Source organism: Elgaria multicarinata, chromosome 1 (genome assembly GCF_023053635.1).
Source record: "Elgaria multicarinata webbii isolate HBS135686 ecotype San Diego chromosome 1, rElgMul1.1.pri, whole genome shotgun sequence".
NCBI lineage: Eukaryota > Metazoa > Chordata > Lepidosauria > Squamata > Anguidae > Elgaria > Elgaria multicarinata.
This window is the reverse complement of record NC_086171.1, coordinates 66,408,101-66,431,483: the sequence shown is the minus strand read 5'-3', so window position 1 is coordinate 66,431,483 and position 23,383 is coordinate 66,408,101. Positions and strand designations below refer to the sequence as shown.

Below are 23,383 nucleotides of genomic sequence, written 5' to 3'. Positions count from 1 at the left end.
TGGTGAGGGATGATAGAAGTTGTAAGCCAAAATGTCTGGAGGTCCATAAGTTGCCCAGCCATGTCTTAAAAGGTCTGTACTCCAGCCTGAAAGCTTTTGCTTCTATTATGTTGTATAGGTTTTTACCTGATGTTGATATATCTAGCAAGAATTTCCAAAGGAGCATGGAATCCTTGGTAGTTGGTAAGTTGGTCACCCAGGGGGCTCAAGCTGCTCATTCAGGTCCTGAGGTTACAGTCTCAACAGGTCATCTTCCATGTTGCTGAACTTCCTGAGCTGCTTCTCAGTGGCTTGACATCAAGGAAATTTGCACGTACATAATGCAGTATACATGACAAATGTCATGACGAATCCAAACATTCCAGCTGGAATCCATTTCTGGATTTCAGGAACTTGGAATTAGGGATGGATATCTCTGGACAGTTACAGACAAGTACTAATTCATAGTTATGGGAATATGATGAAATAAATCCCTCAAAAGAACCATACAGTTGGGTGTTTGGAAAAAGAAAAATGTTGGAGACACCAGATTCTGGCATAAGATGCTACAGAAGGAGAATATGGTTGATTGATGGAGATTGGCTCAAGAGAAAAGTTTTTTTTTAAATCAAACGTCAGCAGTTTTGTTCATCACACACTCAGAGAAATACCAGGATAAAAGTCATCAGGTGTCAAGAGAAGTGAATGAAGAGACAACTTTCTCCAGAGTTTTGCGAAGGAAAGAAAGAACCACAAATAATAATTTAGAAAAGGCCATTAAATGGTGGGATTTTGGTTTTCTTATTTAGGTACTTAATCACCTCTTCCACATTTTACTTTTTATGGTTAATTTTTAGTAACGGTCAATTAAATTCATGAGCTCCTTGTGGAACCCACTACTAGTTCAGAGGCTTAGAAGAACCAATTCTACAGGTTATGATTATCATATACAAATTAAGTCTATTTTTTTAAAAAAAGGTTTACATTCTCATCTGATGAAAACCAATTTTCAATTTTGATACTGTTCCCAACCTTTCAATCCACACTCCAAATGTACCTACGGATTCATGCAATTTATGTGATAACTGAGCTGGCTGCTTTTCTCCTAGCCTTTTTTAAATCTTTGAGCTGTTGGCAATTTAAACTTTGCAGTTTTAATTAATCTGACTATCCAACACTCATGCCCCCATGTGTACAGAGGTGTACACAAACTGTCCTTAAATATTTGCAATTATCATGTGATTTCAATTCTTATTCATCATAACCCAGTCATTACCATCACAAACCAGTCACTTTTCCAAGTTCAGGTACTGATAGCTTTTCTTCTTTTCTGCCTCCCATCAAATGCTCCAAATTCCAGCATCTCATTCCCACAATCCTATGCCTCCCCCCCCCTCTATTCCTGAATCCATATCAAGCAGCCCTATCACTTATGCATACAGTCACTCAATATAGCCATTGGTGCAATCTGCAGGCTTAATGAAAGTGACTTCAAAGTCTTACGCATCTCAGCTTTGGTGAATTCCATGGCCCACAGATGACTTGGGTGTCATCCAGGGTTAAGGCAGAATCGGAGAATTGTGAGCTGGGCAAAAGTGTACACCCTTTCAATGTGAGGGCAATCCTTCCTGCCCTCACTCTGAATGGGTGTCATGGTTTTGTCACATATCCAAATATAATTGGCTGCATCATGGTGTGATGTCATCATGTTTATGGTTGGGGATCACAGAGGGGGAGGAAAGTATTAAAGATACCCTCTCCATGCTTGCTCTGATCCTGCTAATTATTAGTCCCCCAAGCTGATGTGATTTGCATTTTAAAAATATGCACCTTAGATGCAAAGGCGCATTTAACTTCATGTGTAGTTTGGCCTTGGAATAGGCAATTTGAACAAGTAATGCATGGCTGGCAATGAGCTTCTAATAATAATAATATTTAGCCTTCACATACTGCTTCATACATTATCTTATCAATCTTTATAACAACTCCAGAAACTATAAGGGAGTCCCACACACAGGACCACTCTGCGTATCTGGGATTTCTGTCTTCCTCATACCTTTTAAAGACCATACTTTTAAAAAAATTGTTTGGTCCAAAGAAGTGTCACGAGCAAATTCAACCAAAAATACACCCACCAGATTTCCTTGTACCCAACGATTTCCATATCTTGTCTGTCACCCCAGTTAATCCTTTCATCACATGGTTGACTCTTTTGGACAAGGTTTGTCCTGGGAGCAAGGAATTGTTGTTGTTGTTGTTGTTATCATCATCATCATCATCATCATTGTATCATTTATTTATTATTTAACAATGTCGCTGTTTGAATCCATACAAATTATTAACTGTGAAAAAGACCAATTCTAGAAGAGTACCTGTGGTATTTAAATATGTAGCTCTAAGAACACAATAAGTGCAGCAGGACTTTTAATGATAAAGTATTATATTATAGAATGATATTATATTAATGATATTAATACTCACACAGTATTAATATCTGGTGAAGATTTACAAATGTTCCAATCATTTTGCTCTGAAAAAGCATCATCAAATTTTAAATATTAATGCAGTGCAAAGAACTCAGTTCTTTGATAGCCTTGATAGATTTTTTTTAAAAAGTGTGAATTTACTTTTTTTTTATCTTTTCCTGGTCTTGCTAATGAGTGACAGTCTCATTCAAATAGTATGCCAACTCAAATCTTGTTTATTTCAATGGGCCATGCACCGCCAGGGCTGCCCCATGCGTCAGGCAGTAACAGTGTATTAATTCAATGCATGCTAATAATGTGTGCGATAATGAATTAGCTGTGTATAATTATTATAAGCTTCATCCTACCTGAAAACACTTAAGAAGTCTGAAGATGTATTTATTGACAGTAACTCCAAAAGCCTTTTTAAATAGCAAAACAAAAACAAATTAGTCTGATGATAGTACCATTTAAAAACACACACAAAGAAATCCAGTAGTTAGAAATGTATACAAGCTTGAAATGTTTTTAAACTGTTATGTGCAGTTGCTGATCAGAGCCAATCCTATGCCTGTCTACTGAGATGTCCAGCCCTAGGTAAGAGTGTTTAGCAGGGGCCTGTGGCCTTTCAAAAGGCTCTAGATTACAACTCTTGTAATCCCTAACCATGCTGGCTGGGGCTGATGGCAGTTGCAGTCTTAAAATGTTGAGGTTCCCCATCTTTGGTCTATGGGATTACAGCCTTAGTTTTCTCTGTCCAAGTTATCTTTGTGTATCCTAGCCTTTACACCTGTTTTGCTTCTTCCTCTGAAAGCAAAAGCAGATACTTCCATGATGGTATTGGGCATACACGTTGACCCAGGCTTTCCTTGAAAATAGTTCTATGGAAACTGCGCACAAGGTTCATATGTGGCATCGTTCTGGAGGATGTATGTATTGATTTATACAATCCACTTCATCCAGAGCCATAAAATAACTGAAAATAAAAACTACAATATGTAATGCAACTGTTAAAATTAGAGTTTTTAATCTGCTGCTGACAATCAGTGGAGGAGATGGTGTCTGGACTACAATGTGTTACATTTTAGGAGGTGATTCACATGGCTCCTCCATATCAAAAAATTCCCTGCTTACGGAAAACTAGAAGCCAGGAAGAACAGTTCCAGCCTAGCTTTCCCCACTAACATACCACTTTTCTACGCTTACCGGCAGTTTGTTCAGACAGTGGTTTATTAGCATCACATTTGTTGTTTGTGAGAACTAAGTTTCCTGGTTAAAGGGTTTTAGAGCAAGTCCTTCCCATCTGTTCAGGGTGGAGGGAATGTATCAGGAGAGATGCTCTCCTAAGAGAGATGCTCTCCTAAGAGATGCAGATCCCGGTCCATGAAGAGCGTTAAAGGTCAGAACTATCCAGCAGTTCCCAGGCACTACCAGAACTGCCACAAGATGTAGGAGGCAACAAGGTTAGAGCCCAGATATGTGTAGTAGATAGAGTATGAGGTCTTGGACCAGGGAAACCTGGGTTCAAATCTCCTACTCAGCTATGTGGCTTGTTAGCTCTCAGCCTAACCTATTTTAAAGGGTTGTTGTAAAGATTAAATGGGTTTACAACCCAGATGGCAACTTTTCCTTGGATAAAGATTGAGATGCAAATAATTTAAAAAATAAGATGGTTGAGTGTAGTATGTCAAATAGATGCTAGTAAAAAATCATTACTAAAAAAAATATATATATTCAAAGTTCCTGAACGCCTGGTTCTCCCCACCTCCAAATTTCTAGAAATTCACACTAATTAATACACCATAAATACTAGCAATTTTGTTTAAAAATGATGTGAATTTGCATCATTGATTTAATGGATTACATTTCAAATATGTCGATAGCAGCTCCATTTATTTTCTGAAAAGTTCAAGACAGGTATTATTGGACTTACAAACAACAACCCCAAAACAATAACAACAGCATCAACAACAATGGAGTAATGTTAGTGGTTCCTATCTGCAATAATCTAATGCTGACAGAGAGTAGTATTTTATTTAGTAATTAACAGTGTAAAGGGAAGAGAAGCTGTCATGTTGGTTCTTAAGCTGGGGAATGTGATGAAAGATGATATCTACGATCTCATCCTTTCCACTTGTTTAGGATTGTCAGGATGAGAAATGTCAGCATTATGAAAGCTCAGCTCTGCTCTTGATATGATAAAACCCTTCAAAAGCCAGTCTCCCTCCCTCCCTCCTCCCCTCCTTTCTCTCTCCCTGTAGTTGCTTCTTTTTTATTTATCCTGTTTTGTTAGATGGCAGAAATATAATTCTTTTCTTTCTTCCTATTATAAGCCACCATTTTTGTTTTATTATATGTTTCACAACCCCTAATGTCCCACTGAAAATTACCTTGTTAAATGACAGTGTTTCAAAGCCATGAATCCTCCCCCCCCCTATTTCCTCTGAGGTTTGAAACAGTCAACAGACTGTAAAGAATAAATAATAAAAAAGTATTGATTATTTTGATGACTGTGAGATTCAATTAAGTATTAATTTTGCCCTCCAGTGGACCTATCAAGGTATTCAAAAGGGAGGATTCGGCTTGAACTAAATGTGCACTGAGTGCTTCAGCCTTAAATAGGGAGAAAATGTGTTTACCTACAGTATTTGAAGAAGAGTGCATTGATGCACAGAGTCCAATATTTAAGTGCTGTGCAAATTAAACCCTGGTGACAGTGACATTGTTTTCGGCGATATGAGTATTGACTAAAGAAGTGCATTTGATGACAGCTTAAACTATTTGTATTGATTAACATTTTCATAGATTATCATGTGTCATATCAAATTCACTTTTCAGACATGAATACATTAAAAAACCCATAGGCAACCATCGACCAATGTGTGAATGGGCAGAGGGAACATGCTAACCAACCTACTTGCACGCTGGTCACCTGTTCTCTGCATAAGAACCATTTAGGCATGAACTTAGCAATAAATAGTTGGGAGATCGCACAACAAGGTCACTTGTTTCTTTTTTGGCTTCCCCTCCCCCACCTCCCTAGTATTCGTTGGTTTACTGGCAAAGCAAATGATAGACTGCTCTTGGAAGTCATAACTGACCTGCCCCCTCTCCCCCAAAGCCTCTGATCGAGAAGATAAAATAGATTCAGATAATCAGGAGACTTAAAAAAAAAACAATTTACATATATATTGCTTATATGCATTATGGAATTATAATGTCCAAAGCACAAGAATGATTACAAAAATTGTGTAAGTATCCTGCGCAAGTTTTGTCTTTTTTAAAATGTGATTTTGTTTGTTTCTTTTGTCTCTCTCTCTCTCTCTCTCTCTCTCTCTCCTTTGCTTAAGTGTGAGATTATGGACTTTTGAAGCCTTATAACTCAAAGACAGAAGAGTAAACCTTTCATTTTCTTTTCTTTATTGTCTGTGATGAAATGAAATATTTCTCTTCTATTTAATTTTAAATTATTGCTATATAGTGTTATGGAAACATTTTTGTACTGTGAGCATGGTTGTTTTGCTTCTGATTTAATGTTGTGCCAGTGAGAATGTGTGTTTTTTTCTTTTTGAGAGAGAGCTCTAGGACATCTACAGGATATATACACACACACACACACATTGCTGGACCACACTTGCAGCAAACCCCTTCCTTACCGCATTAAAGTAAAGAGTGAGGTGTAAAAACATACAAAGAAGCACATCCCACAATTAAAGCTGTGTTGGTTATGTAGCTTTCACTGAAGTTTTCCTCTAAAGCATCCGGAATCTCTCACATGCTAGTTGAGCTTTAATAGGGTGGGGAGTAATGGAAAACTCATTGGATCTGTAATAGCTCTTCACTTGACTGCAGCCAGCAATAACAGCAGGAGCAGCCAGAGATAAGAGAAAGAGAGAGAGAGTGAGAGTGAGAGTGTGTGTGTGTGTGTGTATGTGTGTAAGAGAGAGAAAGGGAGAGAGAGAGAGAGAGAGAGAGGGAGTGGGAGACAGAATACGCACACCAAAGCTGCCACTTTCCCCCCCTCACTCTTTTTTCCCCCCATCCTAGGATCCAATGATAGCTGGACAAGTCAGTAAGCCCTTGCTGTCACTGCAGAGTGAAATGAATGCAGAGTTGAGAGGTGAGGACAAGGCAGCTGCTTCAGACAACGAGCTGAATGAGCCCCTGCTTGCGCCTGTGGAATCAAATGACAACGAGGACACTCCCAGCAAGCTCTTCGGTAAGTCTGTCTAGGTATTTTGCGTCTGGAGTGTGGTTGCCTCTGCACTGGTGCCACAGAATGTGAGGGGAGAGAAAGGAGATAAGGCGATATTTGGTGAAACCAACTTCTGTCGTGGGAAGAGTGCGCACCAGCTTCCTCTCTCCAGCTTGAAAGTGGGCACTTGCTGACTGACAAAAGTTTGGGCAGAGAAATGCCATTGCATTCTCGACTTTCGCTGCAATTTGCAAATCACGTACTCTGGAGTAGTTCTACAATTGTCCCATAAACATCAATGGGACATCAACAATGCTGCTCTTGCAGAAAGTGACTCATAGGTGGTTACCTTTTTGTCTTTTGGTTGTTAGTGTTATCAAGGTGTCCAGAAAAGTAATCTCCTGTTTTGTTGCGTTTGCTTTTGTTAAGAATTAGGTGTGTGAAATTTAAGAATTAGGTGTGAAATTTGCAGGCGTTTAGTGAAAGCTTCAGATTTTCCTGCAAAGCCCCTGTGAAAATGACCACTCTGAACATTTTTTTTTTTGGTCCACAGTAAACTTTTCTTAAGCATTTTGAAGTGGGGTTTCCCCCCCCTTCTCTTTCATTTTGTGTCTAGCTTAAAAAGGGATTATGTTTCTTACGTCTTTTATTAGACATTATTACACCATTCTAGAAAAGCTTGTGCAATTATTTAGTGTAAATTTAAGAATTATTTGTTATGGATTTTAAATGAAGGAACCAAATGAAATCATATTGCTTAGAAATATATTTTACAATTTCAGTTGGAAAGCAAATATCCCTCCCTCCCAAGGTGCATTGGGATGTAGGCTGCATATTTTAAACAGCTGGATTAATAGCTAATGAAAATGTCACCTTTCAGGAATATTGGTTTCATATCCAAAATGAAAATAAGAAGTGTGGCACTTCAGCCCAGACATCTGTCATTCAAACCAGTGACACCCTGTAAGACAACTCAAGCAACTGTAATCTCTAATCAGAAAAGGGAGCAGAGCGTGTTCGGGGGTGTGCTTGAGTGATAGATGCTGATATATGTCTGTGCTGGAGCTGTACTACATAGTACAATGTGACATTTGGATTCTACAGCAATTGCTTCTGAAATGGTCCCTTTTAATTATTACCATGTGCAACGTTTGAAGAAGAACATTAGAAAGTATGCATAGGAAACATATATTTGGAATTTTACAGAAGTGTCTTCTTTGATAGAAGAATGTACCTTTTAAAAGCAACCAAAATTATGGTTTTTTTTTTAAAAAAAATATATGTAAGGAAACAGAAGATATGCATAGATGTCTGTATTTTTGCTACAGCATGAAGCTGCAAAATGATTTTTGCAAAAGGTCCATGCAATATTGATCAAAAGCGATGCCCTATCATTTTTATACAGACAGGTAGATGCACAAAATAATGTAATTACATAAAATGGCCAACCAAACCCTTATAGTTTCATTATATAAAGTCCACTATAGATAGTCATTTCCACTTAAATATATTATGCTACTGATATTTGTTTCTATGAAAAGAAAAGAAAAATCCCTTTCATGTGGCAATGTTTATTTGAGATCTAATTTAATCCATGTGCTGAAGAGAATGAGTTGTGATTCTTTAAAAATTAAAAAATGGATATTTCAAACTAACATGTTAACAATTTAATCTTTTAAAAATGTTCACGTGTTTTTTAAAGCCAGAGATTAATAATAATAAAATCTAACTACTTTGGCAGTTCATTAGTCAATACAATTCAATTCAAAATACATTTATACATCGAACTTGTAATAAAAGTATCTATATTTTAGATTGCCTGGTGGTTATGCTGCATGTTTCAGAAAAGTTTTATAATAAAAGATACCACCTCCCTAATGATCATCCTACAGTTACTTATCATAGTAGAGAACATCCGATCAGGTATTGCTAGAGTAAAAATAGGTTTCTTCTTATTTTAAATGGTCGTAGAATTAAATTGCAACAAGTCAGTTCATGCTGAAAAATATGCAAACAAAGTGATTCAAGATTGGGTATTCATAAGTTAATGTACGTGTAAATTGAAGTACAAGCCACTTAAACACTGTGCAAACCATTGATTTCAATGGCTGTTAAGCACTTTAACAGCGCAATCCTATATATGTCTATTCAAAATTAACTTCCATTGAATTCAGTAGATATAGGCATGAAGTCTAAATCTTTCCCATTTATATCAATGTGACTTGAATTTTGTGTTGAATTTTGACTGGATGGCGCATTATGGCAACAGCACCAAGACAGCGTGTATTTGAACCTGGAATCAACAGCTAAGAATGGTCTTCTTTTAGCCTCTTAGGCTTCAATCCTATACACTCATACCTGGGAGTAAATTCTATTGAACTTGATGGGAATTACTTCTCAGTAGATATGTATAAGATTGAATAGTTAGAGTGAAGTTCTGTACATGTTCACTCAGATGAAAGCCCCATTGAGGTCAATGGGAGGTAGATCTGAATAGGATTACAGCCTTAATCATGAGCCCTCCCATTGATCTCAATGGGAAAATTCAGGAAAAAGCCTTTCCCCACCCTCTGAATAGTTGTGTGGATTGAATATTTGTGTGTCTCTGAATAGTTGTTTGGCTATTAAATGGTTGTACTTTCCATTTAGATGACACACACACAATATGCACACACACTTGCAATTGCAGGCTGTAAGAACACAAGGAGAGTGAAATGGGATACTGGCTATAGAAGGCAAGAAAAGTATATTAGAGACACATGTTTAACCCACATTAGATCTGTAGTTTATGAAATCATTTTGTATGTTTAATTAAGTGTTCTTCAAAATTAGTTCTCTTCTATGGAAGTTTCCCAATATATTTTTCTCTCGTCTAATGTTTAGAAATGTGGATGTTATATTAGTTACGTTGGTGTCATTTTATAATTATTTTTAATGTATTAGGAATGCCTTACTTGCATTATTCTTTTAAACAACATTTTTATTATTGTATAGGGCCCTGAATTGTTGTCAGGTGAATATCTATTATTTCAAATGACAAGGAGATGGAATAATGGCTGAGGCCCTCAGCTTCCACTCAAAAACACCCTGTGTTGCAGTATCTCACCGTTTCCCGCAATTGTAGTGTTAGATGGTTTTATGTGTTAATATCTGATAGGACGTAGTAGGGAACTGGCTTTTTTCCAGCAGCAGTAGCTCCAGTTTCAGGTGGCAGAGATTCAGGATTAAGATTGATAGTACTCTTTCTTCTTCCTTTTTGTTTCTTTTTCTTTTTTGGCTTGTGAAGTTAATACAACACACTTTTGGATCGCCTCCAAAACGTATACTCTGCTACTTGTGGCACAGAAATCGAAGACAACAGCTTTTTGAGCTTCAAGAAAACCATTCTAGTTTATTCAGCTTTCAAACAACTGTTAAGAACTTTGATATAGATCCTTAGCTAATATAAACTGGTTTAAAGCCATTTATATTTCTTGGTCTGTAGTGTGTGGGTATATATGTGTGCATGCAGATACATACCCTATTGCATTTTAAAAGTTCCTCTCTCTCTTACATAATGCAATCTTAATTCATGTGCTTACCAACTTCTAAACATTGGTTACTTTTCCTATGAACAAAGCTTTATGTGTTCAAATCTGGGAAAATATCACCAGAATGACCATAAGTAACATTTAAAGTGAATATGAAAGTCCCGATAAATGACGATTGTGTTCTCTAAAGTATTACATCAAAAGCAACATTTTGTTTAACTTGCATAGTTAGAAGAATTACATTACATTAATGTGATATAAATCCAGAGTTCATTGAGAGCCATAAGGTCACTGAATTCCACATACCATGAAGTACTACTGTTAATACTGGAGAAAAAGTTGTCTCCTATTATGAGCCAAATAGAAGATTTGCTGAATGATTGAATTTCTAGGTTTGCTGCTCTTCAGAGAGTTAATAAGTATGTGTTCATCATGGTAGCATTGTACTTCCAGTTCATGGCACTGACGCAAAACATGGTCCCTTAGAAGGATAACCGTAAACAGAATGTGTACTCTATAATTGGATCTACAGAATGTATTTAACCTAGTAACATTTGGATAATAATTTGGATATATCACATTTATACATTTTGGAATTGCATTTTTGGTCTAGGTATTTGATCACCAGACTGTTTATGTAAAAGGGCATCAAATAGTATGATAGCCCTGGCCCAATTCCCTACTACAATCTTATGACAAAGTAACGTTTAGTGGGGGAAAGGTATCTCTGATGACATACAATGCTATTGTCAGAACTTTCTTCCCTTTTCCGCTCTGCTTCTAGAATGTCTTGTGCTGAGTTGCTGTGTCACATAGAGGCTGTTACCAACTCAGAGCAAGAATGTGGGAAGTGTCCTTATGCCAGCTTTGGAAGTTTAGCATAGGATAAGGCTGTTAGTATTGAAACATGGGATTTGAAAGCATAGTAAATAAAGTTCATTTGTAAAGCAAAGGTCTTCCATTTGAAGTCCATTCCAAGTGACAATGAAATTAGTAGAGTCAATGACTTAAGATTTTGACAGACCTTATGAATGACAGAATGGTAACAATTAAAATAAAATTATTATTAATAGTAATAATACACCACTGCCCATGGAAATTAAAGAACTATGGCAAGAGGAAAAGGTTGCGATTATTCCATTACTCACATCAGTCACTGGCATCACATCATATCTTTTTACAGAAAACCTTCAGAAACTGGGCCTATCAAAATACATCCACACCAACATCCAGAAAGCAGTCATACTTAAAACATGTTCAAGAAATTCCTGAATCAGTAAAGGACAACATGACTTGGCAAAGCCCGTCATGTCCATCTAGAAAAACTGCCATGAGCGAGAAAAAAGTGATAGTAATACAACAAATAATGTTGTAGTTTGCATGTCACAACAACCCACTTTTTTTTAACAACCCACATTTTTTTAAAAAAATATCTGTTATCATGAACAAACCTAACAAGCCATCTAAATAACCAAATGGGGGAGGGGGAGAGATAAACTAACCAAACCATAAATGGAAGGGTTCTAGGTTATTTAGCTGTTCCCACTTTGGCGGGAGTGATCGGGCTTATTTGGGCTCATTCACAAAAGCCCTTAAAAAAAAAAAAGGTGGGTTGTTTTGACATGCAAACTAGGCCAAATAGTCATGTATAATCCAATCCTGTTCTCCAATACATGTAACCCGAAGTGAATGCAATTTGTGATGTTCACACTCAAGCCAACACATTCATTTTGCAAAATATAAGACTATTTTATGATCATAACAGCAGTATTTGGTTTGGATTTTTTAATTGTTGTTGTTGCTAGAAATAAGTATTCTTTTATTGCAATGGAGTAAGGTGACCATATGAAAAGGAGGACAGGGCTCCTGTATCTTTTAGCAGTTGCATAGAAAAGGGGATTTCAGCAGATGTTATTTGTATGCATGCAGAACCTGGTGAAACTCTTCATCACAACAGTTAAAGCTGCAGGAGCTATACTAGAGTGACCAGAAAGAAAAGAGGTCAGGGCTCGTGTTGTGATGAAGAGGGAATTTCACCAGGTGCTGCATGCATACAAGTGACACCTGCTGAAATTCCCTTTTCTATGCAACTGTTAAAGGTACAGGAGTCCTGTCCTCCTTTTCATATGGTCACCGTACATGGAGACACAGCCTTTTGTTACGAGACTCTTATAGGTGGGTGCAAGTAGGACAGGACAGTGTTTGGTGGCAGAAGATTTCACTTGGCCATATTGGGTAATCATATCAAAACTAGTATTAACTTTACCTATGATGCAGACTGCATGCTTTTTCAGACATACTAGAAAATACTTAAATCTAGTGTTTTATTCCACCATAATAAAAGGAAACAGGGCATAATCTATTCAAACTTGAAGACTTTTATATCCTACAATTCAAAGGTAATTCCCACTGATCAATGTGTCTGACTATATCAGATGCTGAGATGATCCATGATCAGATCTTTCACAAAGTTTGCTTTAATTCAAAGCAGCTGAAAAGCTCCAGAAATCAGACTGGGAGAATAGCCCTGGGGTGGTGGGGAGGTGTGTTTAATCCTTCCCTCTGTACCATTTACTCAAACGAAACCATTTACTTCCCTGGTGTAGCTATTTGCCTCAATGGGAAAAAATTACTGGCACCATATGAATACCTCTGTGTTTTCTCCAACACAACAAATAGCAATTTAGACAGGGAAAATGTCACAGTAGGAAAAAAAAGGTTAAACACTACCTCCTCTGATCCATTTCAGCCCCTTCCCACATAAGTGGTGGAGGGATTCCATAGGTGATTTGATCATCTAAGTTTAGCCCTTACTCTTAGTTAACTGTGCATAGGAATTATGCACAGTAATTGTTGTACGCTTGGTTCCTATTGATTGGGTGGAATTAACTGGCTAGATGAAGACCACCGTGTTGACTTACAGCCTAACGCCTGAAGATAAATGAGGGGCTAGAACATCACTAAATACTGGCAGCTGTTTACATGGACTTCTAGATCACTTGTGAGTCCCAAACAAAAACCAAAATGTGTTTTTATAGATTCCTATAGTAACAAGAATATACAGGATAGATTTGGCCATTTGCTACATCAATTTGGGCATGTTACTTTTTGTGTGTGGCTATTTTATGTATATGAATATGCATGTTTCCTAGTGGGCATATCTTTGATTTATAATAGTTATGGAATGGGTCAAACACGTGGTTAGGATTTATTGCATGAGTATCATTTCCAGATATTGGGATAGAAGACCAAAGAGGCATCTGCCTTTAAGGTCATTGTCAGGTTGATGTGAGAAAGAAAGAAAGAAAGAAAGAAAGACGGCTCACATTATAGTTGTGTTACAGTGTGTCTAGTTTATGAAAGTAAACCTGCTTAATATGTGTTCTATACCAGGAGTGGCCCTAGTGCTGACCATAACCTGGATTTATGTTTGTGTATGTTTCAAAACCCACTTATAAGATGTCGCTTTTCTGTCAGGGGAGTTCAAGACGATTCAGGTGTGTGTCGTAATAAGTAGATCTTCCAAAAGTTCTACTAGGAAGCATTGATATTTCAAAGGCGTGATCAACTCCTGAAAAATTCATTTGAGGGAGCAAAGGAGTGGCAAAGCCACTACTAAGGGAGAGAAAGTATTTAATACATGCTATATGGTACCTTAATATACTGTGACTGAAAGATGAGGGAGCAAATATGTTGGTGGATAGCTACCCTTTGCTGTCCTTCTACCCCTTGCTATGCCTTGGAGTCATCCATATTCAAGATGGTATAAAAGAGTTTGTTCTCTTGAGTGGAATGCTGTATTCCTACGTATAACCATATAAGTTCTGGCAAAACGCATGTTAAGATTTAAAGTCCAATTACTTAGACATGTATTTATCTGGTATATGCAGTGTTTGCTCATTTATGCTTTTGTTTTTGCATAATAAAGTACTGGACCAGTGACCTTTCGAATACATGAAGCCAAACTTTTCAAAACCAGAAAACCTCTATTATGGGGTGGCTATATAAATACTGTAATAAATTACTAACAATGATTAACAGCACTATGATTAACTAATGATATTCATGACAAGTACTACTGTGGCTCTATATTACCACCACTGTCAGAGAGCTCCATCAGACGAGTGTTTTATTGCATGCTCGTTACTGGGCACTCACAGATTTTCGCAAGTCTCTCTCATGGTGGTGTCTACTTCCTGTGCACCTGCTACCCCTTCTAGCCTTCTTTGCATCACAAAAAACACCCCAGTAAGTCCAACTTATTTTTAAAGACAGAAGTTGCTGCTATCTCCTGCTATCTCATTCACTGAATGGGCCATGTGCATGTTGTTTACTTCCTCTTGCAAAAGAGGAAGTAATGAGGGACAAACATGTGGGCAGAGAAGCAACAGTAAGGAAACACAATTTCCCCCTGTGTGATGAAGCTCAGAGGTAGTATGTCTGAATATGAACTGCTAGGAAACATGGTCACTGTAAGAACAGACTGCTGGGGCATGTCAAAACCAGGGCCTGTAAGGGCGAGGATCCTGTGAAATGCTGATCACAAGATCCTCCCCCTCAGTCTACATGCAGTGCATGACTCCTGAGAGGAAGAGGATGTCACGTCCGCCATTTTGGTTTTTTTGGGTTTTTTAATCGAAAATGAGCGCTCAAGAGCTCCAGCGAAAAGGTGCGTGGTGTTGTTTTTTTTTAAAAAAAATCCCGTTCCCCCCACCCCACCCCTGATGGGCCCAGTTCCTGGCTCCTCATGGTTACTCGCGAGGAGCCAGGACGAAACTGGGAGGGTTGCCCACACCTCCCGCAGTCTCGGGTTCATCCTGAGACCACAGGAAAAGTTGGGATAGAAGTCTAGGACAATATCACCGGGAAAGGAAGGGATCATCCCTCCTTCCTTCCAGGATCCCCTGTGCATCTTGTGGATGCACAGGGACGATCCTAGGACAATCCCCGGGATATCGCCCCATCTAGACATGCCCCTGGACTAAATAGGCCTTTGGTCTGATCCAGCATGGCTCTATTGTTGATTATCTGCCAAACAACATCAGTAACAAATAGGGGTGTGCACGGACCCCCCGCTCTGCTTCTCTTCCAGATCCGTGATTTGCGGATCGGGCCGCTTCACTCCGCCCCCGCTCCGCCTATGTCCGCTCTGCTGCGGAGCTCCAGATCCGGATCGGAGCTCGGTTCCCCCCCCATAGGCTTGCATTGAAAGCTAAAAAAGTATACAACTTTTTTCTGTTAAAGTTAGAAACCTCAAGTTTGGCACCATGATACCTCATGGAGGTATACACATGCACTCCAAGTTTCAAGCCAATCCCATCATCCCCTGATTTTTGGGGAATTTTTGAAAATCGGGCACCCCTTTCGATAGCTCCGTCAATTTGCATGTTAGAAACCTCAAACTCGGCACCATGATAGCTTATCCAGGGATACACATGCACGCCAAGACTCAAGGCAATCCCATCATCCCCTGATTTTTGGCGGGGCTCTAACCTTTTAACTCACCCCAAATCAAGTCCCATTTTACAACTGCGTCAATTTGCATGTCAGAAACCTCACCTTCGGTCCCATGACAGCTTATCCATGTGTCCACATGGACGCCAAGTTTCAAGCCAATCCCATCATCCCCGGATTTTTGGGGAATTTATGAAAGTCGGACACCCCAGTATCTGCAGACAGCTCAATGGGCCCATTTCAAAGGAAATCCCAACATGCCATGAATTGGGGAGTAGAGATAAACTTAAATATGAATCTTCTTCCACACTTGAAAAATTGATTTGGAACTTGAGCACAGGAAGGACTTCTCCCCTGAGTCAAAGAAAGACACAGAAAAACCATCCCTGCGAGGTGGGCAGGAGAGGAGGGAGGGAAGGCAGGCAGGCAGCAGACATTTCTGGGGGCACAAGGAAGTGAGCCAAGGATAGTTTCAAAGCCAGTAATGCATATAAAATGGAATAAATAAATAAACAAAGGAGGGGTGGAATTAAAAGCAGCAATGTTGCTGAATAAACAACAAGAAGAATTTTTTTAAAAAGGCTATATCTGTCTTTTACCAGTAAGAGGGGAGTGGACGTGCCCAAGAGGAGGGGGAATCATCTGCCAATTTGACTGGTCCTGTCTAGGTACCAGTCTTTAAGAAGCAAACGATCACTTCAACTCATGATAGGCATTCTCTGATTTACCTTTGGAGGGCTCTGATGGCCCTCCAAGGACAGGAGAGTGCACAGGGCACGTCCGTGCCCTAGGGGAGCTCATCCCCTTGCACCACATCTATTCAGTTGTTCCCCAAAGTTAGGGTGGGTAGCAGTGCTGTGCTTTTTCTATTTCTTATTATTGGCTTAGTATATGATTTCAGGTTGTGTTTGTGCATTTGGTGGGGCTACTGTTTTAAAAAACACTGGGAAAAGTCCGTTCAGACTAAGAAAGAGAAGTTCCCAGAATCCCAAGTTACCCATTTTGCCTATCCCCTCCTCCAACTTTGGGATCATGTGATCATGACCGGGAGTTGACTCTGCCCCTCAGCCCTTCGAAAAAGGTATTTTCCCGCTGTTTTACCCGATTTTTTCAAAAATTCTAGCAAGCGAACCTCAGCATGCAGAGAGCTGAGAGTAGGCTCAAAATGACCCCCAGCCACGACTCTCTACGCACAAGAAGTTTCAGAAAGATAGCTTAAAAAACAACACAGTTATCTCATTCTTTTCCGCAATGCAATTCTATGGGCGAAATTTTTCAAAATGGCGATCGGATCGGTCCGCGAAAAGAGAAGCGCTCCACGTATGGGCGCTTCTCTTCGCCGTGCTTCTACGGGTCCCCGGTCCGCTTCTACTCCGCCTCTGGGCAAGGCGGAGCAGGCCAATTCGCTTCTGATTCTCCGCTTCTAATCGGAGCGAAGCACATCCCTAGTAACAAAGTCTGTAGAACAAACAATATATAGGTGCACGTGGTTAAAAATCACACACACACACACACACAGGCCCTAAGGCTAAGGATTATCCCAGGAAAATGGAACGATCATCCTTGCCTGCCCCCCGGGATACCCTGTGTGTCATTTGGATGCACAGGGTTGATCCTGGGACAATCCCAGGAAAAAAGGCAGGTGTAGAAATGGAGAGAGAGAGAGAGAGAGAGAGAGAGAGAGAGAGAGAGAGAGAGAGAGAGAGAGAGAGAGAGAGAAGGTAACTGCAGTGTTCCCTGACTGTCGAAGAAGCAAGCGACTTTTTACTTTAAAGAAGTGCTTGCGTCTTTGACAGCAAGAGAAACTTTAAAAGTGTTTACAGTATACATGGTTCTCCCAAGCTTGTGAATACAGCTTCTTTGCATAGTAGCTAAAATATTACATTAAAATATTATGAGAAAACACCGTATTATCTATTTTTGCTCTCATCAGTTTCAGTGGTTTGTGAAAGTTTAGACTGCAATCTTGCACTGTGTTACATGCGCTTACTTCTCTCGATGGTTTCCACATAACCTCAGTAAGCATATCTGAGTGGAAAATTACAGGCATAATATTTCTTTTATAGATATAAATCAGACACTAATCTCTCTCTCTCTCTCTCTCTCTTTCTCTCTCTCTCTCTGTGTGTGTGTGTGTTATGCCAAGCTACATCAGTGTTTAAATTGATGCTCTGAGTTCCTTAGAGGAAGGAGAGGATACAAATATAACAAATAAACAAATAATGAGTAAATATTATGTAGAAAACAACTACCCAAATCATAACATGATTACTCAGCCTTGAGTATTAAACTTGCAGACATATTCAAGAACATCAATTTGGCCAATCGTGCTAAACAAAATTGCTTATGAAAACAAGTGGAAAATTCAATTTGCAGGAAAACTTGTACCTAAATATATTTAAGGCACAATCCTATGCATGTTTAGACCGAAAAATGTCCTATAATTCCCAGCATGCCTCCAGCTCCTAAATTAGTTCATTTTTTCATTTGTTCTGATTCAGAGACAATAATGCACACAAATGAGGTGGATGTCATGTATGCATCCTGAGCTGAATGAAGAATCATGAAGGCAAATGAGTGTTGTTTGCATGGTTACTGGAGTTAGATTGCCACTTCCAGTAATCAGAACTGTACATGCCATTTCTGTCGCTGGATCTGGAACTGCACAGGTAGCACAGATCAACCAGTCAGTGCTGTTAGCTTTGGCAGTGCCAGCTGCCTCTCTGGATAATGAGGACAGTATCTTCTTGCTACCACATATATGACCTTATAGGCCCCTTCCAACTCTCCTGTTCTATGATTCTATGACTGTTGCTGTCAGAGATGACCACACCAAACCTGATTGGCAGATTGAGCTAAGAAGAGGCATATGTGGATGTAAAGATGAGCAGTTCACTGCTGCACATGTACGTACTGGTCTGGGATCAAAGAAAGTTAAATTCTAGTGTGGTTAAATCCACTATAAGCAAGTTAGCTGCTGTCAGCAAATGAAAAATTAGTACCCTCAGATTTTATTACATGTTTTAAATTTCTACGGAGAATCAATTTTGGAATTTCAGTCAAGGTCAATGTAATCTTTTTTTTTTTTTTTTGTATCCAAGGGTGTCATTCTACTAACACAAAACTTCTGCCATGTGCAGAAACCCCATTTTCATCCATGTGCAAGTGCCCAATGCTTTTATTTGACTTGTGCAAGCCATTCTACATGGTGTTACCCAAGCTGTTCCAGACGGCATTCCTCAGGGCGTTGCATGAGATTATTAGGCTCTATTTTGCTTGCACTATTTGTGCTAGTTGTTCTGTTAGTGGTTGTGTAACTGTTAGTGGAATAATGCCAACACTTGTACTTTTTCTGCTAGTGTAATGTAGGATATAAACCCTCGATACTTTCAAGATATATTTTCAAAATAAAGTAATCTTTAGGTGGCTCAATCAAACACATGGGAAAGTTAAATCTTGGCCATATTTCCTTTAACAATTCTTTAACATAACCTACAAATATTTTTAATCTGTCAGGGGCATGGATCCCCTTCATAGGTTGAGGAGTATTCCAGTCAAAATTAAGCATTTTTAAGTTTTAGCAATTTCAACTGAATAGTTAAGCACCATCTTTTTAAGTCCTACTTTTTCACTCAGAAAAAATATATATCCTCAAGATACTTGTTCCTATAAAGTATGTAATGGTCTATGCATGCTGTTTCTAAAGGAACATATTTCTTAGCAAATAGTAAACAGATAATTTGTGAAGAAAATGGTATGTTCTTTGATTGAGAACCTTGCCAGTTTATGTTTGAGATTAATAATATATCAGACATTCACACATTAAAAGCAAAGGGAGAGAGCATAGCTATTTACTCAAACTCTCCAGGGGAATGTAGAGATTAGGCAGAGGAAAACTCAGATTTGCCCAAATCTTATTTTTATTTATTTATTATTTATTGCCTTTTTTCCTCCAAGGAACCCAAGGTGGCGTACATAATCCTCCTCCTCTCCATTTTATCCTCACAACAACAACCCTGTGAGGTGAGTTGGGCTGAGAGCCTGTGACTGGCCCAAAGTTATCCAGTGGATTTCCATGGCTGAGTGGGGACTAGAACCCAGATCTCCCGACTCCCAGTCCAACACTTTAGCCACTACACTACAAATCTTAGATTTGCTTGGCATCACTTTCAATACCTTCCTAATCACTTCTTTCTCTAATATCCTATCTATATAACTGTGTTACTGTGATTTAAATCTTAACTTTTGTTCCTTTCTGGTGCTGTTGTAACTTTAGGGTTTAAATCTTTTTTCTATACAAAAATTTCTCCTTTTGTATTTGTGATTTAACATTGCTTTCGTAGGATATTGGGGGTGATAAATCAGTCCATATATTGTAAGTGTTCATATAATCATATATTCTACCAATGAACGATGGACCCTTCCCAAACTCTTCCTTTTATCTCAGGGCTCCATCACACCTTTTTCCTCCTCTCCATCGCACACGGTCCCTTTCAAGTGGGTTTTCGCTTGTTTGCTCTTCCACTCCACCCCGCCCCTTCTCCTTCCTCCTCCAGTTAATTGGTTCTGGTACTCTAATGGGCATGGCTTCTTTCCTTCCCTTGTCAGGCTTTGTTATCTAGTGATTATTTTTAAGGTTTCATCTGGGCTCCATTTCTGTGGGCAATGAAGATGGGGTGTTGGAACACTAAAAAGTCCATTCAACTGACTAACAAGTCCCTATGACGACGGGCAGGATGAGGAGAACCGGCCCGCTCTCCCCTTTTGTCAGCAAGACTCCATTAGCACACGCCCCCAACAAAGGAAAAAGCAAGAGGGGGAAATAATCCAGATTTTCCCCGCACCAAAATAAAATGCAACAAGGTGTGTGTCGGGTGGGTGGGGGGAAGGGGCGACATGAGTGCAGGACAGGGACAATGTGATGTGAGTACCGCGCTGCAAAACCACACACCAGGAATGGCGAGTGTGTGATAAATCGCTGGTGTGATGGAGCTCTCTGTCTTAAAGAAGCCTTAAGAAGATTTCACTAAACCTAAGTCAAAGCAATTGAACTTAAAATGGTTGATTTGTACTCTATTATTAGGCAGATAATTCCACTGAAATCCATGGGACGTATTTTTAAGTAATATATTCCTGAAGGGTGGCCAAATTATCCCATTTAGAAATTACCTGGGGCATCACCAGTGTAGTATGTAAATATCCACTCTCAATGAGTCTATGTGGGTGGAAGATTAAAGCCCCCTTCACATACGTGCGCACACGCACACGCTGAGAGAGAGAAAGAGGGTAGCAGCAGCAGCAAACTTCAAATAACTAACACGTTAACACGTTCATTTACTTGTATTTATGTTTTTGCTTTTCTCTTTTGATTTGTTATGATTATCATGACCTCTGCCCTGCCATTGTCACAAGTTTCTGGTTCATAACATGTTTTAGGCACTGTTAATTAATGAGTTTCATCAGTAAGTTTTCCTTTTAAAAACCTGTTCAAAAGAAGCTCTGGGTGTTTGTATACTCCTGTCTAATTCTTTATCATTCTGTAACAATCAGGTTGTAAAACACAACAAAACAAAGGCATATTTATATTGTGACATCTCCTTCAAAATGTTGTGATACAGTTTTGATGCTATCAGAAATGGGACAAAGCCCATTTAGTCTCAAAGCAAAGGTCATCAGGAGAATAATAATACCATATTCCATCTGACTCAAGAGCCTATCCTTAAAGAAGCTGAAATTGTATTTGCTTTCTAAGTATTTTGAGTGTTTAATCAAAATGCAGCCCCTTAAAATGTTATCTGTCTCTTTAACATTAGCCTATTACATGTTAGTACAGTGTCAATTTTTTCTTTTCAAATTGGTAAAATGAGATTGTACCAGATGCCCTTTCCTCTCTGAAGGATAAAATTTCATCTGCCCCCACCCTTCAGCTGTTAAACTTGCAAGCTTTAGGCTGCAATCCTATGTATGAGGAGTAGGCAATCTTTTAGGGTTGTGGGCATGTTTAGCAATTTGAGAAACTGTCCTGGGCACTACCACAAAATGGTTGCCATGGCAGGCATAACAAAGGACAAGTAACCTGCCCAAAAGATGGAGTACAAGGCAGAGGTGGGGTCCCTTGAACCCACAGCAGCTCCCTTGAGCTCACAGTTTTCAGATTGCTATTTCATAGCAATCCCAGCTACCAGTAAGAAAATGTGTTAATTATTTTTAACTTGGGAAGTATAGAACACCTTGGCAGGTGCCAAGAAAGGTGTCTCGGGCCACACTGATGCCCACAAGCACCACTTTGCCTATTCCCTGCTGTATGCCCAAGGTTGTTCTGTTAATCATTTTAATTAGTAAATTAAGCAGCAAAACCTGTAGCCGATTAATTAGTGGGGCTGAAAGTCCATGCACACATTAATTTGCTAAAGCTATGTAGGTTCTGGTGGATTAGTGTAATAGGGAATGACAAAACAGTAAAATTTTATGTATTTAAGTTCATTTGACTTATTCAAAGCAGTGTTTTATACAATGATCCTACACACAATCACCTCTGAACTTCTGGGCAGCTCTAGGCACATGGGAATCTACCATACCAGACTGATGGACAGTGCCCACCACCTCTTTGGTGAATGCCACTTCTGAAACTGGTAGTACAGATTGCAGGAGCTGACAGAGTGATGGGCGAAACGCTCAGTTTCACTTTTCCCCGCATTTGACTTTTTAAAATCTCAAGTTCTTTCTTTCCTGAACAAGGGGTTGGTAAATTCTTATAATAAAAAATAAGCTGAAACAAAATTCTCACCCATCTGCACCAGCCAAATTCATTAGGTAGAACTACCCCCAGTACGGAGAGGACCATGATGTACCTTCCCGCTAGCTGTTAAAGATGAGGACCCTGCCAGAAAAAAGAGATAGTAACTTTAATTCAGTAGTGACCTGGTTGAATAGAGAGGGATTCAAATTCAGTCTTTTAAAAATAAAGCACTCAAAGCCTTGGGCTTAGATGGCCAAAGATGTCCAGTTTCAGCTTGGAATTTTTAAAATCTCAAGTTCTTTTTGTCCCAGATATGGAAAACTTTGAAAATCCAGTTTATCAAAACCAAACTCTAATGAAATTCTCACCCATCCCTAAACTGTTCCCTATGGCGGTTTTGCCTATGTATATAGCAGCCCTTCACATGCACATGTCAAACCCTGAACAGAAGAAGCAGGTTTACTTTTGCTTTTCACTGTCTAGCTCCTTCCTATCTCTCCTCTCTCATCTCACACTATTGCCCTGCTCGTGCTCTTCGCTCCTCTGATGCCATGTTTCTCACCTGCCCAAGGGTCTCCACTTCCCTTGCTCGGCTTCGTCCATTTTCTTCGGCTGCCCCTTACGCCTGGAACGCTCTTCCAGAACATTTGAGAACTACAAGTTCAATCGCAGCTTTTAAAGCTCAGCTAAAAACTTTTCTTTTTCCTAAAGCTTTTAAAACTTGAATTGTTCTAACTTTTATACTGCCTGTTTGGTGCATTCTCTTACCCTCCTTATTGCTTTATTATGATTTTATTAGAATGTAAGCCTATGCGGCAGGGTCTTGCTATTTATTGTTTTACTCTGTACAGCACCATGTACATTAATGGTGCTATATAAATAAATAAATAAATAAATAATAATAATAATACCATTTTTTGTCACTGTTGCTAAGCCAGGGAAAAATACTTGACATGGCTTTTGACTTTCAGATTTGCGTGGGTTGGGAGAGTCAAAGGAAGTACAAGTAATATATGCTATT

The 23,383-nt window shown here is 39.1% G+C and overlaps 1 protein-coding gene across 2 annotated transcripts in view; it reads left to right on the top strand.

The window, feature by feature from the left end:
- Positions 1-23,383, top strand: part of POU6F2 (POU class 6 homeobox 2) — a 362,238-nt gene that overhangs the window by 64,123 nt on the left and 274,732 nt on the right. The window contains exon 2 of one of the 2 annotated variants that reach the window (XM_063129575.1): positions 6,492-6,663. In XM_063129575.1, the coding sequence (XP_062985645.1) occupies positions 6,492-6,663 (172 nt within the window). Of the gene's footprint in view, positions 1-6,491; positions 6,664-23,383 lie in introns of those variants that run through there. The other variant, XM_063129585.1, reaches the window with a different exon arrangement.